Source organism: Cydia splendana, chromosome 20 (genome assembly GCF_910591565.1).
Source record: "Cydia splendana chromosome 20, ilCydSple1.2, whole genome shotgun sequence".
NCBI lineage: Eukaryota > Metazoa > Arthropoda > Insecta > Lepidoptera > Tortricidae > Cydia > Cydia splendana.
Genome location: NC_085979.1, coordinates 125010 through 144884, shown reverse-complemented (window position 1 = coordinate 144884; position 19875 = coordinate 125010). Strand labels below are relative to the sequence as shown.

The window sequence follows — 19875 nt, the reverse complement described above, 5'->3', positions numbered from 1 at the left end:
GGTCAATTTGTGATCAATTATTTTCCGCTGATTGATATTCTAATAAGTGAAACAGATTTTGAAAAGCAGTAACTTGTTTAAAGAAAGAAGAGGAATAAAATCTTACCTTTGTTTGAAGCAACAGTTTCCACATTTAAGTCCATTCCATTCGCACTATCGACAGCTAGACTCATTACACATCCTTTGTACTAGATAGTTCAAACGCTAGGTCATAGTTATGGGCACTAGGTTCACAGAAAAATAGAAGACGCAAGCTGAGAAAAGGTCAGCCATGCGGCGACGAAACAGAACTTTCACTTCATTCGTTTTATAGTAAATTCTTCAAGGGGCTATATTTTGGAAACCATTAGGGCATTCTTGGAGGCAATCCTTACTCGCTACATCGGGTAAAGCTTGCGTCGTGGTATTTTACTGTAGGAAATCATTGTGAAACAAAGGCAATGGCTTGTATTCAAAATGGCGTTTTAATTTTGTTCTGAGCATGTTTTGAGTGATTGTCAAATGTTTAGGTATTTGATCAAAATGTCACCGGAAACTGAAGTAATTTTAATCATTAACATCACGATTAGTTTACTTGTATGAAGGATAAATTAATTACGTTTCAAAAAATAAGCATAATCTGAAATGACAGCAGTTATAATTTGCCAAAGACAAAATTTCGTTTCACTCATGTTTCACTGTTGAACGTTTATAATTCAGTCTCGAATAGTTTATTCAAAACCACTTAGTTATTCACGCCACCTATCGGAATTGTTACTTAAGAAGTCGTACTAAGAACCCGACCAAATTGAGTGGGTTGTGCTTGGTATGTTGTCGGGAGTATTAGAATATGTTTTTGATTTTGTCGCATTGCATGGACGCACGCGCACCCGTTTACACTCTCGTTCCGTGTCTTGTTTCGCGGCTCGTCTCGCCGCTTGTCTTGTACGCGATTGTAAATTGGTTGGTTATTAGTATTTTGTCTATGCGTAAAAACTTGTTCACACGAACGATTTCGTTTAGTATTGATAATAATTGCAAAAATCAATAGATAGCGATGGTAATGGTAGCCCATCACTAGGTGACAGAACGGGACAGTCTTACGTATCTTTCAGTAGGAGTGGCAGCGAAAGCGCTATTATTGGTTGTCCTTGTTACGGTCTCGTGTAGTTGCGTATGATTTGTCCCTCACGGACGCGCGAGTATAGCACGTCTATAGGATTCTACCATCTATGACGGAAGATCATAGAATCGGAAGATAATGGATGACAATCGTAATGGTGTTGCTACTTACAAAAACAATTATTGAAGAGTTATAGTTAAATTTATTCGCATTTCTATAGGATCCTATTCTAATCGTAAAATGAGACTGTAGATGGTTTAATAATGGAAATCTTTATGTGAGATAAATGAAAATCATTGTGACGTTTAGTTTAAGTGCATATCAACAAACCGGGGCCATGTTGTCTGGTCAAAACGTGTTAAAATAAAATATTGCGGTTTCGTAAACGAAACAACTTTGGCTTGGACGGAAATATTTATGTTATTAAGAAGTGATAAAATAGAATGGACAGTGTTTAAAGCAAAAATAAATATAGATACTAACCCGGAAAAGGTCCATAATTGAGTACAAATGTGTATTTGAGCGAGAAATGGTTAGTTTTACGTGCATTTTGCGAACGCAAGTAACGAGTGCATTTTGGAAACAAATAAGAAAAATCATGTAGTTTTCTGTAGTAAATCTATATTGAAATAGTAGAATAGTGTAGTGGGTGAAATTAGTGACGTGATAAAGTGGTGAAAATAGTATTCATCTGCAAGAAACGTGCGTTTAACAAATAAACACGTGAGTAGAAATTTTGGCAAGCCTAGAACAATTGTAGGATATGTTAGTATATAAAACGCATTATAGCTTGTTTACATTATATGAAATAATACTAAATTGACGTTCAGATCTTTCAAGCGTTTCAATATGAATATAATCACATGCTTTCTTGATTTTTCTAAATGTAATTCGGTTAGTAACACGTTTTCAATGGATTCCATAATAATGTGTTCGTAGGTATATGCATTATATTACATGGTTTTCATGTGATAAATAAAATTCTTTGTTAGTCATTTAGTGCGAAAAACACTTGAAAAATAAAACAAAACAATAAAACACTTTGTTATGAAAGCCATTGTTAAATTTGTCGTCACTTGTAACTCTCCCGTGGTCTAGTGGATATCAAGGTGGACAAATGTATGAAGAATATTTTAAGAAGGACTGGGTTCGAATCCTGGCGCGTAAATATTTTTTTTGTTTATTTTAGTCCTGTGGTCTGTTTGTTTACAAAATTCTTAAAAACTATGCATAAATAAAATTTATTTTGGATATGTATCTACGAGTAGCGTTATAAAATAAACTGGAGTTATGAATAAACTTATGTTCAGTAGGCTATTTTTTAAAAATAATTTACACAAATGAATTGTTGCACAATGTTTAGATAAATACTTACCTACTTACTCTTTATATCAAAGATGGATTCATTACCTACCTAACCCTTCCAATGCAGTTGTATTTGTATTAGGAGCACCTGGGTACTTAGTTCTTAAAATACCTAGATGTTCACTCACGTATTTTTAATCACTGGCGCGGATGTTTTAGGGTGCCTAGGCCTCCATTTTTAAGCACTAACACTAACAGTGCATAAACGAGTTAGTACATCTCACAATAGTAATTTGAATAACATGGCTAATAATATTATGATTTGGATTTTTTTTATAGGTACGTTAAGTCAAACGGTGTGTGTTTTATAATGTAAATAGGCTGGTAAAAATGCATTAAAACGGATAATAATTTTATAAAAATTTAAAAAATTATTTAAATATGTTTTGCAGCATTTATGTTACTATACTTTATGATTCGTCGCTACTATAATTTTTGATTTATCATCATCATCATTCATAGAAATCATCATTATAAATGTCTTATAAAATTTATTTTTATTTATTTGTGAGCATGTTTGCATTATTTTGGCTGGCCAATGGGCTAATTATATAAAAACAACGTACAAGTAGAGTCTTTCATTATGGTTTTAAATGTATTAATCGCATAATCGCTTTAGGTCAGTTTTTTATATATTCGTGGCTGTGCCTGGGTTTTGGGGTATTGAGATTAGGGTCGTTTAAATGCCATACAATGTACGGTTATGGGCTTCTTATAGAGTGATAGTTAGACGTTACAAACAGCCGCGTGGACTGCCATGGTTTGGCAGCGGAATGGTTAAGCGCGTATCAAGTTCGACTCGTCATTGTCTGTATACTTCCGCGGTGGTTTATTGCATAGTAGGTTGTCGATGCTGCGCGTTGAACGACAGTAAGAGAGCGAAAGATAGGTATTATATAGAAATTAATCGCGAAGCGTTATCATAAAATCTAACAACAAAAGTGCAGATTTTTTTCTTTATGTGCGAATCATTTGATTCTAATACTTAGTCAAAGTACTTTTAACTAGTAATTACTAATTAAAATAAACATAAAATAAAATAATTAATTGGAAAATTGAGGGATTTTTAAATCATCTGGGCATCATCTAGAAATGTTGGGCTAGTAGGTATGGGGTTAGGACAAATGGAGTAAGTTTTTTTTCAAGTGATTAAGTGACTATATATTCTCATTTTGATTACTAATCGATGCGTTGACTGTCTGTAGAAATCAGTGTGAAAGTGTAATAGAGGAGGAATGAAAATGTGTGTGCATTGAGTGCTTATAGTTATGACTTTGTGGTGATCTATGAAAGAGATGTATGATATGAGATGACGGATGTCAAGTTGATGGGTGTACCTTTTTGGAAAGAACGGATTGATACAGATAGACAAAGGCTGGAGGGTAATCAAACTAGATTTGTCGGTATTTGCAGGGGAACAAACTGGGGGGGAAGGGCATACACAACTAGCCAGAAAAACCTTATCGGTAGGTTAAAATTTCGACCCATTCACAAGGGTAGGCTTTTATGGCTAGTACTACACAAGGTAATAAGACCCTTACGAAACCCACACACTCATATTGGGTGAGATATATCTGACACTCGACATATTTTAAGGGCCGTGAGCGTCTAAAAGGACGAGGCACTTTTCAAGAGGTTAATTAGATACAATTACATATATTATGTTGCTTTCAATATGAGGTATAATAATAATAAGCAAATATTTTGTTTATTTTGGTATATTTTTTTGAAACAAAAGTATCTTTATTATACCATATTGAGGTATTTACTTATGTCAATTTTAAGTTTGTTTATATATAAAAAAAAAATACACATCCAAACAAACTTAAAGGTCGGTATATTTTATTCAAGTATGAGACACGCGCCAAGAAAACGTGGTTGAGGGTGATAAGGCAATAAAATTGGTTCGAATTTTGGCGATGGAACTTGAAAGCTTCGTACTTATAAAAATTAAAGGTCTCTTCGTTTTGCTTGGGGAGTTTTTGCTGTCTCATCAGATGCTCTTCTACGGAAGTGTACGGCGCAATTCGGGTAGAGACAAGAGTAATACTCGACGCGGCCGGGTTGAGCTGGCAAGGACGGGTTAATTAGTAGCCTATTAGATTCACAACCTAATATCTTTGGTGGAGCGAGGTGACTGGGGAAAAAGTTGTCATGGTTCATTGACGGAATTCTGATGAACTAATTTCAGAGCTGAGTCATTAGCGGTCACTTAGTATTGAGACACACACTACACGTTTAGAAAAGGGGGGATATATCCGACTAATCTAGAGTAGATTGAAGTCTTTTACAAATTACTGTAGTAATTCATAAAACACTTAAATCGGGGGCGAACTGTGACTAGTCGTATGCCTATTGCCTAGTATTAACCACATTTTTCATTGAAACACAGAAAATAAACGGAAATACCTTGTAAAACTAAAGACCTCTTCAGTCGCATATTTCATTCATGATTCCATCGAATATTCTAACAGTTGAAACTTGAAGCAATTCCATGGTAATCCATAATAGGTATCACGTGACTTTCTTTTTTTTAAATCTTTATTTTAACTTAGAAATAAACAAAATAAACCCTCAGGAAATAATCAACAACAAATTGGTATTGACGTTGACAATAAAACTGATGAAGACAGCTCGACGTTCCGTTACGCTGATGCTAGTACAATTTCGAAACATAAAATCTAAAAATTCATAAGATAAATAAAAATATTAAAATAATTAATTCTCTAAATTCCGGATGTCTTAAATAATATACTAGATACTAATAAACATAAAAAAAACTTCAATACAGGAATGTTTTTCAGAAGTAAACTAAAAATATCTCAAAGTAAAATAATGCTTTCAAATTCGTACGTGATGAGTTTTCGAACGTTCCCTTTTATCATAATTTAGTCTACTCCAACTGACTACTCGACTATTGCCTATGAATGTGTGCGTAGATGTCATTAAAAATAGCTCCGTCTTTCTCTAAACTGCGTGAGTAAAAAGGACATGATTTATATTCTGAAGTAAGCAATAGTGAACTTTAATATTTAAGACATATGGTTTAGTAAACAACCTGGAACTTATGATCTTTCTTCTTGAATCAAACCTTGTTACACGCCACGAGGTTAATGACATCTTCCTCAGTTCTGGTATCCTGGTATTTTTGGTATACGTTTGTCTCAATAAGACACCTGTTGTCGGTTACCCGCCCGAGGCAAACGACCTCTTCTGCAATTCTGGCATCCTGGTACTTTTGGAATAATGTTTATGCCAGTATGTCGCCGTTATGTCGCTATTATGTCGCTATTATGTCGCCATTCAGTCGCCACTCAGTCGCCACTCAGTCGCCATTCAGTCGCCGTTATGTCGCCATTCAGTCGCCACTCAGTCGCCACTCAGTCGCCGCTCAGTCGCCATTCAGTCGCCGCTCAGTCGCCATTCAGTCGCCACTCAGTCGCCACTCAGTCGCCAGTATGTTTGTTTTGATTCAGTCGCCTTTCAGTCGCCATTCAGTCGCCGTTATGTCGCCATTCAGTCGCCACTCAGTCGCCATTCAGTCGCCATTCAGTCGCCACTCAGTCGCCATTCAGTCGCCGTTATGTCGCCATTCAGTCGCCACTCAGTCGCCACTCAGTCGCCGCTCAGTCGCCATTCAGTCGCCGCTCAGTCGCCATTCAGTCGCCACTCAGTCGCCACTCAGTCGCCAGTATGTTTGTTTTGATTCAGTCGCCTTTCAGTCGCCATTCAGTCGCCGTTATGTCGCCATTCAGTCGCCATTCAGTCGCCATTCAGTCGCCATTCAGTCGCCATTCAGTCGCCACTCAGTCGCCATTCAGTCGCCACTCAGTCGCCACTCAGTCGCCGCTCAGTCGCCATTCAGTCGCCATTCAGTCGCCACTCAGTCGCCACTCAGTCGCCATTCAGTCGCCACTCAGTCGCCACTCAGTCGCCGCTCAGTCGCCATTCAGTCGCCATTCAGTCGCCACTCAGTCGCCACTCAGTCGCCGCTCAGTCGCCATTCAGTCGCCGCTCAGTCGCCATTCAGTCGCCACTCAGTCGCCACTCAGTCGCCAGTATGTTTGTTTTGATTCAGTCGCCATTCAGTCGCCATTCAGTCGCCACTCAGTCGCCATTCAGTCGCCATTCAGTCGCCACTCAGTCGCCACTCAGTCGCCGCTCAGTCGCCATTCAGTCGCCGCTCAGTCGCCATTCAGTCGCCACTCAGTCGCCACTCAGTCGCCAGTATGTTTGTTTTGATTCAGTCGCCATTCAGTCGCCATTCAGTCGCCACTCAGTCGCCATTCAGTCGCCATTCAGTCGCCATTCAGTCGCCACTCAGTCGCCACTCAGTCGCCATTCAGTCGCCATTCAGTCGCCACTCAGTCGCCACTCAGTCGCCACTCAGTCGCCAGTATGTTTGTTTTGATTCAGTCGCCTTTCAGTCGCCATTCAGTCGCCGTTATGTCGCCATTCAGTCGCCACTCAGTCGCCATTCAGTCGCCATTCAGTCGCCACTCAGTCGCCATTCAGTCGCCGTTCAGTCGCCATTCAGTCGCCGTTATGTCGCCACTCAGTCGCCATTCAGTCGCCATTCAGTCGCCACTCAGTCGCCACTCAGTCGCCATTCAGTCGCCACTCAGTCGCCATTCAGTCGCCACTCAGTCGCCGCTCAGTCGCCGCTCAGTCGCCGCTCAGTCGCCGTTATGTCGCCGTTATGTCGCCATTCAGTCGCCATAGTAAAAGGTATAAAAGGCCGGTGCGGAGCGTTGGGAGAGGCATTCATTCTTCGACCGGGCTAGCAGTGACTCTGGTTTTCGGGTGTAACGTAGTGCGGGGAAGTGAAGTTTCTCCGCGACTTTTTCTGTTTGTTTTTACTTGGAATTATCCTAGTGAATTTAAACTTAGAATTTGTGTCTGTGCTTGGTTTTGCGGGGATTTTAATCGTCGTAACGCTAAGTTTAGACTGTTGTGGAGATTCTTTACTGCCATGTGTGGGTTTTTAGTTATTGTGAAGTTTTCTCTACGCTGTGTGTTCTAAGTGCCGTCATGTTATGCAGGGACAATGTCAATGCATAGCCGGGGCTAGGAATAGTGTCTGTGTTTGGTTTTGCGGGAAGAAATTCTCGTAACGTTAAATATAGATGACAGTGTTTAGGGGAATTTCACTTTTCTGTTGAGTTAGTTTAATTTAGTGATAACTTAGTTATTTTAGTGTTTTTCTATGGGGTATTTTTGCTATTTTAAAAGCCAGATCATTGTTTGGACTGACAGTTTGTCCAGCTAAACATTCACTCCGCCTAACGGTGCCAAAGGATTGGATGGTTAGGAGTCTATTGCTCCAAGTTTGAGAGGACTTGGCGTCTCTTTTATATCAACATAAGAGACGAATTATCTCACTAGTCTCAAGGCCCAGCTGTTTAGATGGATGTGGGGACGTCACGTGCGCGTCATCCGGAGTAATCTGGGCCCACTGAAGTCGACAGTAATTGAGACTAGGTCTCCTATTAAATTTATTTATATATTTCGGTGCTCCGGTTCATGCTAGTGCTGGTTGCGGGGACAGACTTCTGTCGTGACTGATATTACACTTAGTCTTTGTTGTGGCAGAGTTTCCCTCGTGATTAGTGCGTGTGTGTGCTAGGGTACTGATCCACTTATATACACGGAATAGGGCGACTTATTCTTATCCACCATGCCCGCGGGCGATAAGGAGGGAGTCAAATACACTGGCCTGTAGGTTGCCTTATCGGTCTCGCCTGCCGAACTTTACAGCCTCTCGTAGGGACTACACTTGCGTATATTACAAAGCATTAGGTCGATGGTAAGAACGAACTATGCTTTGAATATACTAGATTAGGGACAAAGGGTAGGATTAGGGTAGAATCACACACTTGTTTGATGTCTATTAACGTTCTTTTTTAGTTAGGGTCTATAAATTTGAAATGGTTGATATATATTTATCTTTAAGGGTTTTAAAATATGGTTTCTTAATCCTAAAATATGTGTGTTTAAAAGGTAAAGAGTTTAACTGCCTAAATCTTTCTAATTTCTAATTTATATGGGGAAAGAACTAATGTTTCTATAAAATTTTATTTCTATTTTTCATTTCTGGTTGTCTGGTGTAGGGACGAGGTACTGAGTAATATAATCAGGTAATACATACAACAACATACAACATAATTTCTTAATTATCAATCTGGATTTAGGAACGCAGACTATTCTGGGATTGAAGAACGGTTTGCTTTAGGGAACCTTTGTCAGGCAAGAGCAGTACAAAGCATACATTGAGTGAATACTCAATTTCGGCTTCGATTAAATATAATAGTTAACAAATAAACTCGGTGCTTCGTTTATGCATCTAGAAAACCAGGAATTCTGTCTAGATTATCAGTTTTGGGGAATGGGATTAAGGGATTAGCATCCCTAGCTTTTGAATATAAAAAAGATAAGTAATTATGATGATTGATGGATACTTTGACACTTCTTTTCATCATCATCAAGGTGCGCTTAAGTTACGAAGTGTTGGTCATAGCCCGTCTGGCTAAACTGGTAGGGTAGGTGTTCCGATTGATACTTGCAAATCGGACTAAGAGCTTCCAGACCTGCATCGGGCATACGGAGTAGCACGTGTGATTAAATTACACATCGTTTAGAAGATGATAGTTAAGTATAATTAACCTAGAAATGCTAGGGCGTAAAAGAGCTTATCTCAGGAGTGCTGCTTCTATGTTATCCCGGAAGCTTAATAGGTGTGGCAGGATTTTACCAACAACATTTTTATATATTTATATCATCATATATGCTGTAATACTTAAATACATCATAGTAAATTTACACCATCATTTACGTTGCACTAATAAATTCTGAATAATTTTCTATTTCTCTGAATAATTTTCTTTAGGTTATTTCTTACTTCCATAAATAATTATATTTATTACCATAAATATCTGTTCTCAAAATCTAGGTAATAATAAATAAAGTCAGAGTCCAAAATTTAGCTGATACTCATTAAAGAATTTGAGGTTACCGCGGTTCACTTCAAGGGGTCCTAACCACTAGCTAGACGATCACATGGCCATATTTTAAGGGTAAATCTAAAGGGGATGTTATATTAAGGTAGGTTAGGTAGATAAATAAGGGGGGAGTTACAAGGAAAGCCACAAGTAATAAAGCATTGGTACGTGACAGGGTCCTACGACTACCTGGGTCTGAATCACTACACGACGCGCACGGTGCGGCGCGCGGGCGCGGGCGAGGAGGCGGGCACGTTCCTGTTCGACGGGTTCCAGGAGCTGGGCGTCGTGCTCGGCGCCAGGCCCGAGTGGCCCACCACCATGTCGCACTGGTTCATGGTAAGGACGTCATATTCCTCGACGGTCCCACGGTTCCTGGGAACTCTGGGGTCCGCTCGGCAACTAATCCCACAAAATGACCAAACTAGTTTTTTACGATAACGATTCCCATCCAGAAGGGAAACTAGCCCTTGAGATTAGACTGATAAAAGTGATAAATACATATCTAAAGTTAGAGTTAGACCGAGCTAAGTAGTTAGCGATTATAAATAACACTTGCACAGTCTGGGCCATCAAATTCGCTGTCATCTTAGTTTGTTCTAATCTAATGGTATATCGTACAATACCTACTCCTCGTAAGTTCTGAAAACCTCATTGGTCCGAGCCGGGGCTTAAGCCCGCGACCTCGATACGATCGTAGTACGCTTTGCTTCACAAACTCCACGTACTTCTTCGAGAGTTAAAGAGCTCGATGCCTTTTTTATATCATAGGTCAGCCATTCTTAAAGTGTGCTCTGGGCTCCAATCAAAATCCAGCTTATCTATGTGGCTGGTCCACAGTTCAATGGTGACAAACGAAAGTTTTTTATTTCCTCCTCCGCTCCGTCAAATATTTCGCTTTTCAAAAGAGTTCCGTCACCGAAAAGTTTGAGAACCGCTTCATAGGTCATAGTAAATACCGAATTGTTCTTGACCCCCTTATTTGTTGATCCAGGTGCACCCCGAGGGTTTCCGCGCGCTGCTGTCGTACGTGAAGCAGCAGTACGGCGACGTGGCCATCTTCATCCTGGAGAACGGTCTGTCCGACGCCGGGACGGACCTGGACGACCAGCCCCGGGTCGACTACTATACCAACTACCTGGAGCAGGTACTGGACAAGTTTCCAAGCCTCAGGGCCAGATCTCACCAGGACACCGCGGCGCGGCGGCGCAACAGTCATCGGCATTCAATAAAAGTATAGCAATGTGGAAGTTGCACAATATTCTTTAAATTTACAAAATTTCTGGAAAACTCATGAGAAAATTCTCATGCAGTTTTACACTTAGAAAGTGCCCGTTCAGATTAGGGATTATTACTCAATGTCCCTAACTGATGACGACTGATATTTACATCGCTCATTGACGTCGTCTATTTGAAGTGTGATAGAAATCGAAAAAACAGTAAGAAGATTTGGCCATAAATGTGCAGAAAATACCGAGAACATTTCATAGGAACTTTGCAATATTTGAACATTCTCTTTGGTTCCATCGCTGTTAACTGTACATCAGTGGACCTTATGTTATGCCTGTTGTAATAAGGTCCACCGATGTACAGTTAGGAGTGTTCGTTGATTGCTAAGCCGGAGTTATGATTAGTAACTTGTGCAGGTGCTGCTGGCCATGGAGCAGGACGGGGTGAACGTGGTGGGCTACACCGCCTGGTCGCTCATGGACAACTTCGAGTGGATGGACGGATACCAGTGAGTACTGACCTCGAGTGTGAGCAGGTGCTGGTAGCCATGGAGCAGGACGGGGTGAACGTGGCGGGCTACACCGCCTGGTCGCTCATGGACAACTTCGAGTGGATGGACGGATACCAGTGAGTACTGACCTCGAGTGTGAGCAGGTGCGGCTGGCCATGGAGCAGGACGGGGTGAACGTGGTGGGCTACACCGCCTGGTCGCTCATGGACAACTTCGAGTGGATGGACGGATACCAGTGAGTACTGACCTCGAGTGTGAGCAGGTGCTGGTAGCCATGGAGCAGGATGGGGTGAACGTGGTGGGCTACACCGCCTGGTCGCTCATGGACAACTTCGAGTGGATGGACGGATACCAGTGAGTACTGACCTCGAGTGTGAGCAGGTGCTGGTAGCCATGGAGCAGGACGGGGTGAACGTGGCGGGCTACACCGCCTGGTCGCTCATGGACAACTTCGAGTGGATGGACGGATACCAGTGAGTACTGACCTCGAGTGTGAGCAGGTGCTGGTAGCCATGGAGCAGGACGGGGTGAACGTGGTGGGCTACACCGCCTGGTCACTCATGGACAACTTCGAGTGGATGGACGGATACCAGTGAGTACTGACCTCGAGTGTGAGCAGGTGCTGGTAGCCAAGTCTGGCAATACAACGGGGAAACGCAGTAAGCGTCCTGCTGGGAACGATGCCCCTGGCAACTTTAGGTTTTTGATGTTTGCTTGTGATTATATTGTTTCATGCATTTGCGCGAGCGAGACGCAGGGGCGAATGAAAATGAAAAATCAAAATGAAAATGAAAAATGTTTATTGTGTTAAACAGTACAATTTGTATACAATTAGACTTGAGTCCTCCTTGTAAGTATATGTATACCTGTATCAAGAGAACCCGCTCTTTATTAATGTATGTACATAATTTTAATTCAGCTTAGGTATGCAATATTTTTATTAATTATTAAATATATTTATTGTTGTTTAATATTAACTATACGATAGTGTGTGTGTGTGTTGTGTGTGTGTGTGTGTGTGTGTGTGTGTGTGTGTGTGTGTGTGTGTGTGTGTGTGTGTGTGTGTGTGTGTGTGTGTGTGTGTGTGTGTGTGTGTGTGTGTGTGTGTGTGTGCGCGTGTGTGTGCGTGTGCGTGCGTTCAGTTTATAAGTAATTCAGTTTCATTATAATTAAGGGATTCTAACCATCTTTTTACAGTAATTTTACATTTAGATAGCGGCAAGTGATAAATTGATAGTTTATTGTTTATAGTATTATACAAGTGAGCAGATTGTGCCGTGTTTTGTCTTTTGGCAAACAAAGAACTTATATATGGTGTTGGGACAGCATTATGCTTTCGTCGACGGAATGAAAGTTGTGGTTTGTATGTAAGTTTTTTATGTAGATATAAGATAGAATTTAGGATGTATAGTTTTCTAACAGTGAGTTTATTTGAGATTTTATACAGTTCATAAGTTGGAAATCGGTAGGGTTTGGAGTACATGACTAGTGTTGACTAGTGTCTAGTGTTTGGGTAGGCACCTTTGTCCTCGTTCTGCCTGTAGAATTTTCGTTTTGTTGGCTCCTCCCCAGACCGTGATGCAGTACGTTATTATAGATTGAACAAGTGCGGTATAAATTTGGCTTAGTAAGGGTTTTGAGGCGATGTATCTTATTTTTTTTTAAATCCAGACAAGTTTTCTAACCCTAGAATTAATGTGTTCAATATATTTATGCCATGAGAGTCGCTGATCCAGTATTATTCCAAGGTATTTGGTAGAGGTGACTTTGTTGATTTTTAAGCAGTTACATCGTTGATAATTACAAATTGGGTTGCATGTGTGAATATTTATTTTTAGGTAATCCGGGGGCTGCGAGGTGATATATTTGGAAAAGCACATGTAATTTGTTTTTGGAGATATTTAACGTCAGAAGGTTATTGTTAAGCCAAGAGGTAATATGGTTAAGGCCTGTCTCAGATTTTTTTGTAGGTAGATTCCCATGTGCTACCATGGAAAACGATCACGGTGTCGTCCGCATATGAGAAAACACGGCTATCTTCAACGGTAAGATTTGTTAAATCATTGATGTACGCTAGGAATAAGGTAGGGCCAAGAACACTACCTTGAGGCACTCCAAAGGATATCGGGGTTGCTTGACTAATGTGACTACCAATCTTCACCTGAGAACGGTTTTGTAAATAATCTTTCATCAACTCCAAAGGTTTACCCCTAATACCCATGGATTCAAGTTTGTGTATAAGTGTAGAGTGAGAAACGGTGTCAAATGCCTTTTTTAAGTCAAGGAACACTGCCAGACATTTATTTCCGTTATCAACATGCTCAGTGATTGTTTTAGTAAGTGCCAATACTGCATCTTCGGTAGAGCGACCCTTTCGAAAACCAAACTGTGAATTTGAGATGATATTATACTTTTCGAGATAGTTGATGAGCCTATTGTTAATTAGCTTTTCTATAATTTTTGAGATAGCTGGTAATACTGAAATAGGGCGGTAGTTATTGACATCGTCTCTCTCTCCACTCTTATACACGGGCGTAACTATTGACTGTTTAAGCATATTTGGGAAAACTCCTTTGGAAAAACATAGGTTGGCAAGGTGGCATATAATAGGTACAACTGTGGTTCTAGCGAGTTTTAGAAACTTTGTGGGAATACCGTCACAACCGGGAGCACTGTCCGACTTCAGGCCCATGAGGGTACTGTGAACTTCCTGTTCGTCAGTGTCGAGTAGAGCAAAGGATGATGGGTTATTATATATTGTTGAAAGGGAATTATTTTGAAAATTGTTGTTACTAACAAGTATATCATCAGCTAGTTTCTGTCCAATACTGGCAAAGAAGGCATTAGTGAAATTAACGGATTCTATTGGCGTTTCTTTAGAGTTAAGCAGTTCATGATTATCAGTATTTGGCGGTTTATAGTTAGTTATTGTTTTTATGGTATTCCATAGAGTTTTAGGATGGTTAGTAGATTTGGCTAATAGATCACTTTCATACTTCCTTTTTAGTTTTTTAATTAAATTATTGCAGTAATTTCTGTACCGCCTGTAGGTGATCTTTAGCACATCATTGTGAGGGTCAGCACGTAGTTTAAGTTGCATTCTGTTTCTATTTTGGATACAACGTAGTATACCAGCAGTGATCCAGGGTTTTATAGTGCGTTTAGTTCTTGGAATACGTTTAACAGATTTACTTTCATCTAGGGATTCTTTTAATTTATGTGTAAGTTGTGCAATAATATAGTCAGGATCATTACTCATGAGAAGGGAGTTAACGTTCTTGAGAAGAAGGTTATTAAGTGCTTGATCATAATCGGTAATTTCCAAAGTTTTAGGATGTAATTGTTTTACTACACAGTTGGTTAAGGTTAGAAGTATAGTTAGGTGGTCGGTTATAAATGTATTTATAACGGCAGAAAAGGCAGCTGTTTTATTAGTGTTCATTTTAATCATGAACTGGTCCAGGCAACTGTTTTCTCTGGTGGGTAGCATATGAGCTGGTAGTATACCGTAAGTAGCAAGCATGTTAAGATAATTATGTCTGTTAAGGCTTTCATGGGTGGGTTCATGATTACGGGGAATAAGGTTTATATTTAATGTCACCTGTTATTATTATATTATTGTATGATCTGATGGTATCCAGGTGATTACACAAAGAAGCTATACAATTTGAAGCATTTAAGTTTGAAGGGGATCTATATATGCCTAAAATAATAGTATTTTCAAGTTTTATCTGCAGACATGTCGCCTGATCAAGCTTGACTTCTTCTGTGTGAGATTTTAGATGATTTGCTGTGTAGCTAACTACTCCGTCGTTTTGATTTAAATTATTATTTGTAGAAAATGGAGCGTAATTTAAAATATGGGGCATATAATTACAAGATTTTAGTCTACACTCAGTTAGGATTATAACATCTACATCGGTGTTAAATTTAGAGAGGGTTATTTGGAAATCATCAATATTACTGTTCACACTTCTAATATTCTGTGAGACTACAGTTAGGTTTTTGTTATTTAATGGAATATGTGTTGAAAGTTCCTTTATATCACATTGTATTGAACGAGCAATTTCTGTGTTGTCTATTTCGCTAATACTGGTAAGCTGACTATCCATAATGAATGAGTGAGTGTATGAATGCAACGTTAAACATATATGGGTCTAGATTTTTAGGAAATATAGTGATAATTATTTTCAATTTATTTTGCAAGTGTGAGTGTATGTGAGCAAGTAACAGTCGGGTAGAGCTTTGTATAAAAGATTTTGAGTTGTTGTAATGTTTAGGTATTAAGTTTTTATGAGTTAAATTACAGTTGTATGAGTGTGTGTGATCGTGAAACTGAACAAAATTATGGTATAGAGTGATAATACTTAATGGTACTAAGAAATAACAGTTATAGACTATTTCAAAATTACTCTGATATCTACATAACAGCGTATTAACGATTAAGACTAGCACTAGTCATTGTTCTTGCAATAATTTGTGTACTTGCGCCTCGTTATTTATCGAGATAACAGGAGAGGTTTCATTTCTTCTCACGAAGACTGCGAATAAAATTACATTATTTAGATATCAAAACAAATCAAATCAAATCTAAATATACTTTATTCATGTAGGCCTAGCAACAAGCTCTTATGAATCGTAATTAATCTTAATTTAATTATCAGAGCAATTTATTGATGTTTATATTATTCCATAATAACATTGGATTATTATCATACATCGGATTCTAGGGGGCAAATTGTATGACGGATAGGGATCCCGTTTCTTTTTGATTCAACTATGTTCTCGCAATAAAAAATATTGATTGATTGATTGATATCCGGGATCCTTTTGATATCAGGTGTAAGTTTAAAGTGGCCTCTTAAGTGTCTCATTGTGTCAGGTCTCGCTTCGGGCTGCACCACGTGGACTTCTCGTCGCCGCAGCGCACGCGCACGGCGCGGCGCTCGGCGCGCTACTACGCGGCCGTCGCGCGCACCAAGGACCTCGACGCAGAATACCAGTTCGACAACATGGCCGACGAGGTGTAGACAACATGGCCGACGAGGTGTAGACAACATGCCGCTGGTTAATTTACGAAAACTGATACTGTAAGGGCCACCCCCCACTAGCGTCTTTTGAGTGTCGCGGCGTCTAGTCGGCGCTGTGGAAAATGGCGTCGCTGCGCAGTAGCGCCAACGTTGCCGCCGACGCTCGGGAGACGCTATAGTATGGGGTGGCCCTAAAACGAATAAATACTGTGGGCTTCGATAGAGGCACTAGATTGCATATTTAAAACCTAGTCTATCGCGCATCTACTTTGTTACCTTTATTTCTAAGTCGTTTCAATGCAGGTTTCACTGGACGCGGTCGCGGACGACGACGTCGAAACGTCGTCAATAAAGGTCGTCGTCGTCAACAAAGTATATTCGCGATAGACCCGGTTTGAAATAAGTTTTAATATATATTCAAAACGCGAAAGTTTTAAATAGTTTCGCAGAGTCATTTATTTGTAAATGTAACTTTTGGTCGACTAACGTTACGTAGACTCTTGGTTCACATACCGTTCAGTTCGCTTCTGTGTATAAAAGCAGAACTATTATTGGACGGTTTCCATTTCGCAGAGTAATCGTTTCGTTTAAGCAATGTTTAGTCGAATAACGTTTCACATTTTACATATAAGTCGTTATTTTCAAAACAAAAACTTTTTGCAAAAATAAAGTGAACCCACATCCAAAAGCATGAAATAAAATATTATCCTTTTTTAAGTAAATGATAAATTTACTTCCTTGCCCAGCGAATTGGCATTGCCATTCAGCATTCAGCGCGGCAATGCCACCAGCCTCCTGGGCATCCTACCACCCGGCGCCGAGCTGTCTGGGCATCCTACTACCCGGCGCCGAGCTGTCTAGCTCCCATTGTTTATTTGTAAATAATAATGTGTATAGTTGTTACTATTAGAGTTTAGTTTTAGTTTTAATTTTAATGTTTAGTTTACTTATTTTGTTAATACTGTTTAGAAGTATGATTTATAAAAAATATTAGAGAATTATTATATTTATATGTTTTTTTTTTATGTATCCTCTTCCTTTTGTTAGCTGACTACCTAAGAATCATATACTTACATCCTGCTGCCGTTGTTAGTTTGTGTCACACAAAACTAGTATCGGTATAGAATACCGTGATTCAAAATTCAAAAAAAATTCAAAATTATTTATTTTTTAACACACGTTTAAAGACATAGGTGCCGAATCCTCCTTTTAAGTTAAAAACTTGTGTTAGGAGGTATTCGCTCTTTCATACAGGGTTCAGCGCTAAAAATAAAATAACCTATAACTTAAGGTAATCTTAAATACTATTGTTAACTAATTACATAAGTATTATATTATATAAGAAAAAGACATAACAGTAGGTTACCCAAGTGGTCTACAAAACAGTTAAGTATCTACTAGCTAGGGTTGAAACATGCATATTTTTACACTAATGTTTAACAAACTGTATCTCACAACCGAATTCAAACATTAGCGTGAGTAATAAGTAAGAAATAAAGTACATATCCTAAACAATTACCCGTTTGCATTAAACGTCCCTTGTTCCGTACCATCCGTTATACAGTTACATAATTTATTTACCTATCCTATCTATTCTATGAGTGATTCAGTCTCATCATAGTTTTTATTTTTTAACCAAGTTGATAAAAGTTTTTTACACTCTCCATAACTTTTTGTGTAAATGCTCGTTAGCCTGTTCACTTTGTTGTATAGATTGATTGATAATACATAAAATTGTCTTCGTGCAAAAGAAGTCTTAGCTGTATGAAGTTGATTAACTACCGAATGTGGATTACGTTTTTTTATTAAGTTATTATCAATTTTTAATGTTTTGTGTACCTTGAGAACACTATTTAGTATGTAAAGCTGTCGCACTGTAAGCACGTCCGCGTCACGGTAAACGTCGACAGTGCTGTATCTTTTTTTTTTACCCAGAAGTGTCTTTAAGATAGATCGTTGCGCCCGCTCAAGTGCTATGAGTTTAGTTTTATGAGTACCACCCCAAACAGGTAAGCAATAGAGAATAATTGATTGTACTAGCGTTTTATATATGTATATTAATAGTTCCTTATCTGAGACATGCCTAAGATATCTAAATAACCAGTTCAGCTTTCTTATTCGATTAGCAGTTACTTCGTTTTGCTGATTCCAAGAAAGTAGTTGATCTATATGGACACCTAAATATCTAGTACAGGTAACATGATTGATATTGGGGCATGAGCAAGTATCATTTTGTTGATTAATGCAATTGTGAGCAATTAAATTATGTTTTATCCTATCCGGTTGTGTACTGTTTAGAATTGAAAAAGTTATGTAATTGGTTTTTTTAATATTTAATGAAAGTAAGTTGGTTTGTAACCATATCATCACTTTTGAAAGACCAGCCTCAGCATGAGCATATACCTCATCCCAATTTTCCCCATGGAATAGTAAAGCTGTATCATCTGCATAAGAAATAACTAGCCCGTTTGTAAGTTGGATGTTAGTAAGGTCGTTTATGTAGGCCAGAAAAAGAGTAGGACCTAAGACACTGCCCTGGGGCACGCCAAACTGCGTTGATTGTTCATCGGAGCTATATACCTCATTACTTATTTTAACACGCTGTGTTCTATTGTTTAAATAAATGTGAAATGTGATTGCTTCTAGTTTGAGTTTTAATAATTTTTAACCTAAATATGAACAAAAGCATAGGTAGGTATATTGTATCTATGCAACATAGATTTTAATTTTATGGTTATTTGTGTAACTACGTGAAAATAAGTAGATAATTAAATTAAATGTATCTAAAACCATGTTTATCAGATTCAAACTAAAAGTTGTTGTGTAGGCTAGTTACCTATGTCCTACAATCATAAGTGAGAGAGAAGTTCTGAGTCAATATTAATGACTATTATGCGTAATGAGATTCGGCCAATCGTTACTCTGCCAAACAACCCGTCTGCGAATCGTTGTCGGCGAAACAAAAATCGGCGTAATTTTTCTCTGAATATCAATAGGGCACCATTTTAGCAACTAGTTAAGGTTTAGAGCTGGTTTTGATGCGACCTTGGTGGTTGGCGACGCGCGCACCTCACGGCCCTCACGCACGACTTTCACTTCATTCCGCATGCACTAATCAGCGTGACCGATCGTCAAGGTTACATCAAAATAATATCAACACCGTAACGGGTTGTTATATCTGAATCTGGCTTCTGTTTAATGTAAGCTTCTTAATGGTGGTGATTTTATTGAAGCGGGTTTAAAAGAAAATATATATATTAGTTGTATTGTTTTAATAATTTATTTGGTGAACTATTTATAAAGTATAGGTTAATATATACTATATATACTATAGTATAAGTTAATATTTACACAATTATTTGTACAAGTTAGCAATAACTCTAAGGTTACGAACTTATTATGTATTTTATTAAATTATAATTAAATAAATCTTCTGATTATATTTAATTAATCAAATCTCTATTTTAACATTAAAAACTTTCAAGTTTTGAACACACACATATTAACTAGACGCCGACGCCCTAAAGACGCTAGTGTGTGGTGGCTCTTACAGTATCAGCAATGACATATGTAACTCCGTATAACATGAATAAATTCTAAGGAAAAAACGTGCCTCGGAAATCAAGAAAAAGTCTTCTC

At 38.8% G+C, this 19875-nt stretch overlaps 3 protein-coding genes across 3 annotated transcripts in view; 2 read left to right on the top strand and 1 right to left on the bottom strand.

Annotated features, from left to right (window-relative positions):
* Nucleotides 1-11304, top strand: part of LOC134800746 (myrosinase 1-like) — a 39712-nt gene extending 28408 nt beyond the window's left edge. Inside the window, exons 9-11 of the mRNA XM_063773285.1 lie at nt 9641-9804; nt 10460-10612; nt 11112-11304. Of these exons, the coding sequence (XP_063629355.1) occupies nt 9641-9804; nt 10460-10612; nt 11112-11207 (413 nt within the window). The 3' untranslated portion in view covers nt 11208-11304. The remainder of the gene's footprint in view (nt 1-9640; nt 9805-10459; nt 10613-11111) is intronic.
* The window catches only part of LOC134800724 (trafficking protein particle complex subunit 12), a 165062-nt gene that overhangs the window by 133504 nt on the left and 11683 nt on the right, over nt 1-19875 (bottom strand). The window lies entirely within an intron of this gene.
* LOC134800658 (cytosolic beta-glucosidase-like) lies at nt 11242-16236 on the top strand (the record flags this gene model as incomplete). Its single annotated transcript, XM_063773140.1, has 2 exons — nt 11242-11441; nt 16089-16236. Coding segments are annotated over 2 exons (348 nt in total), but the record flags the coding sequence as incomplete, so codon positions are not given.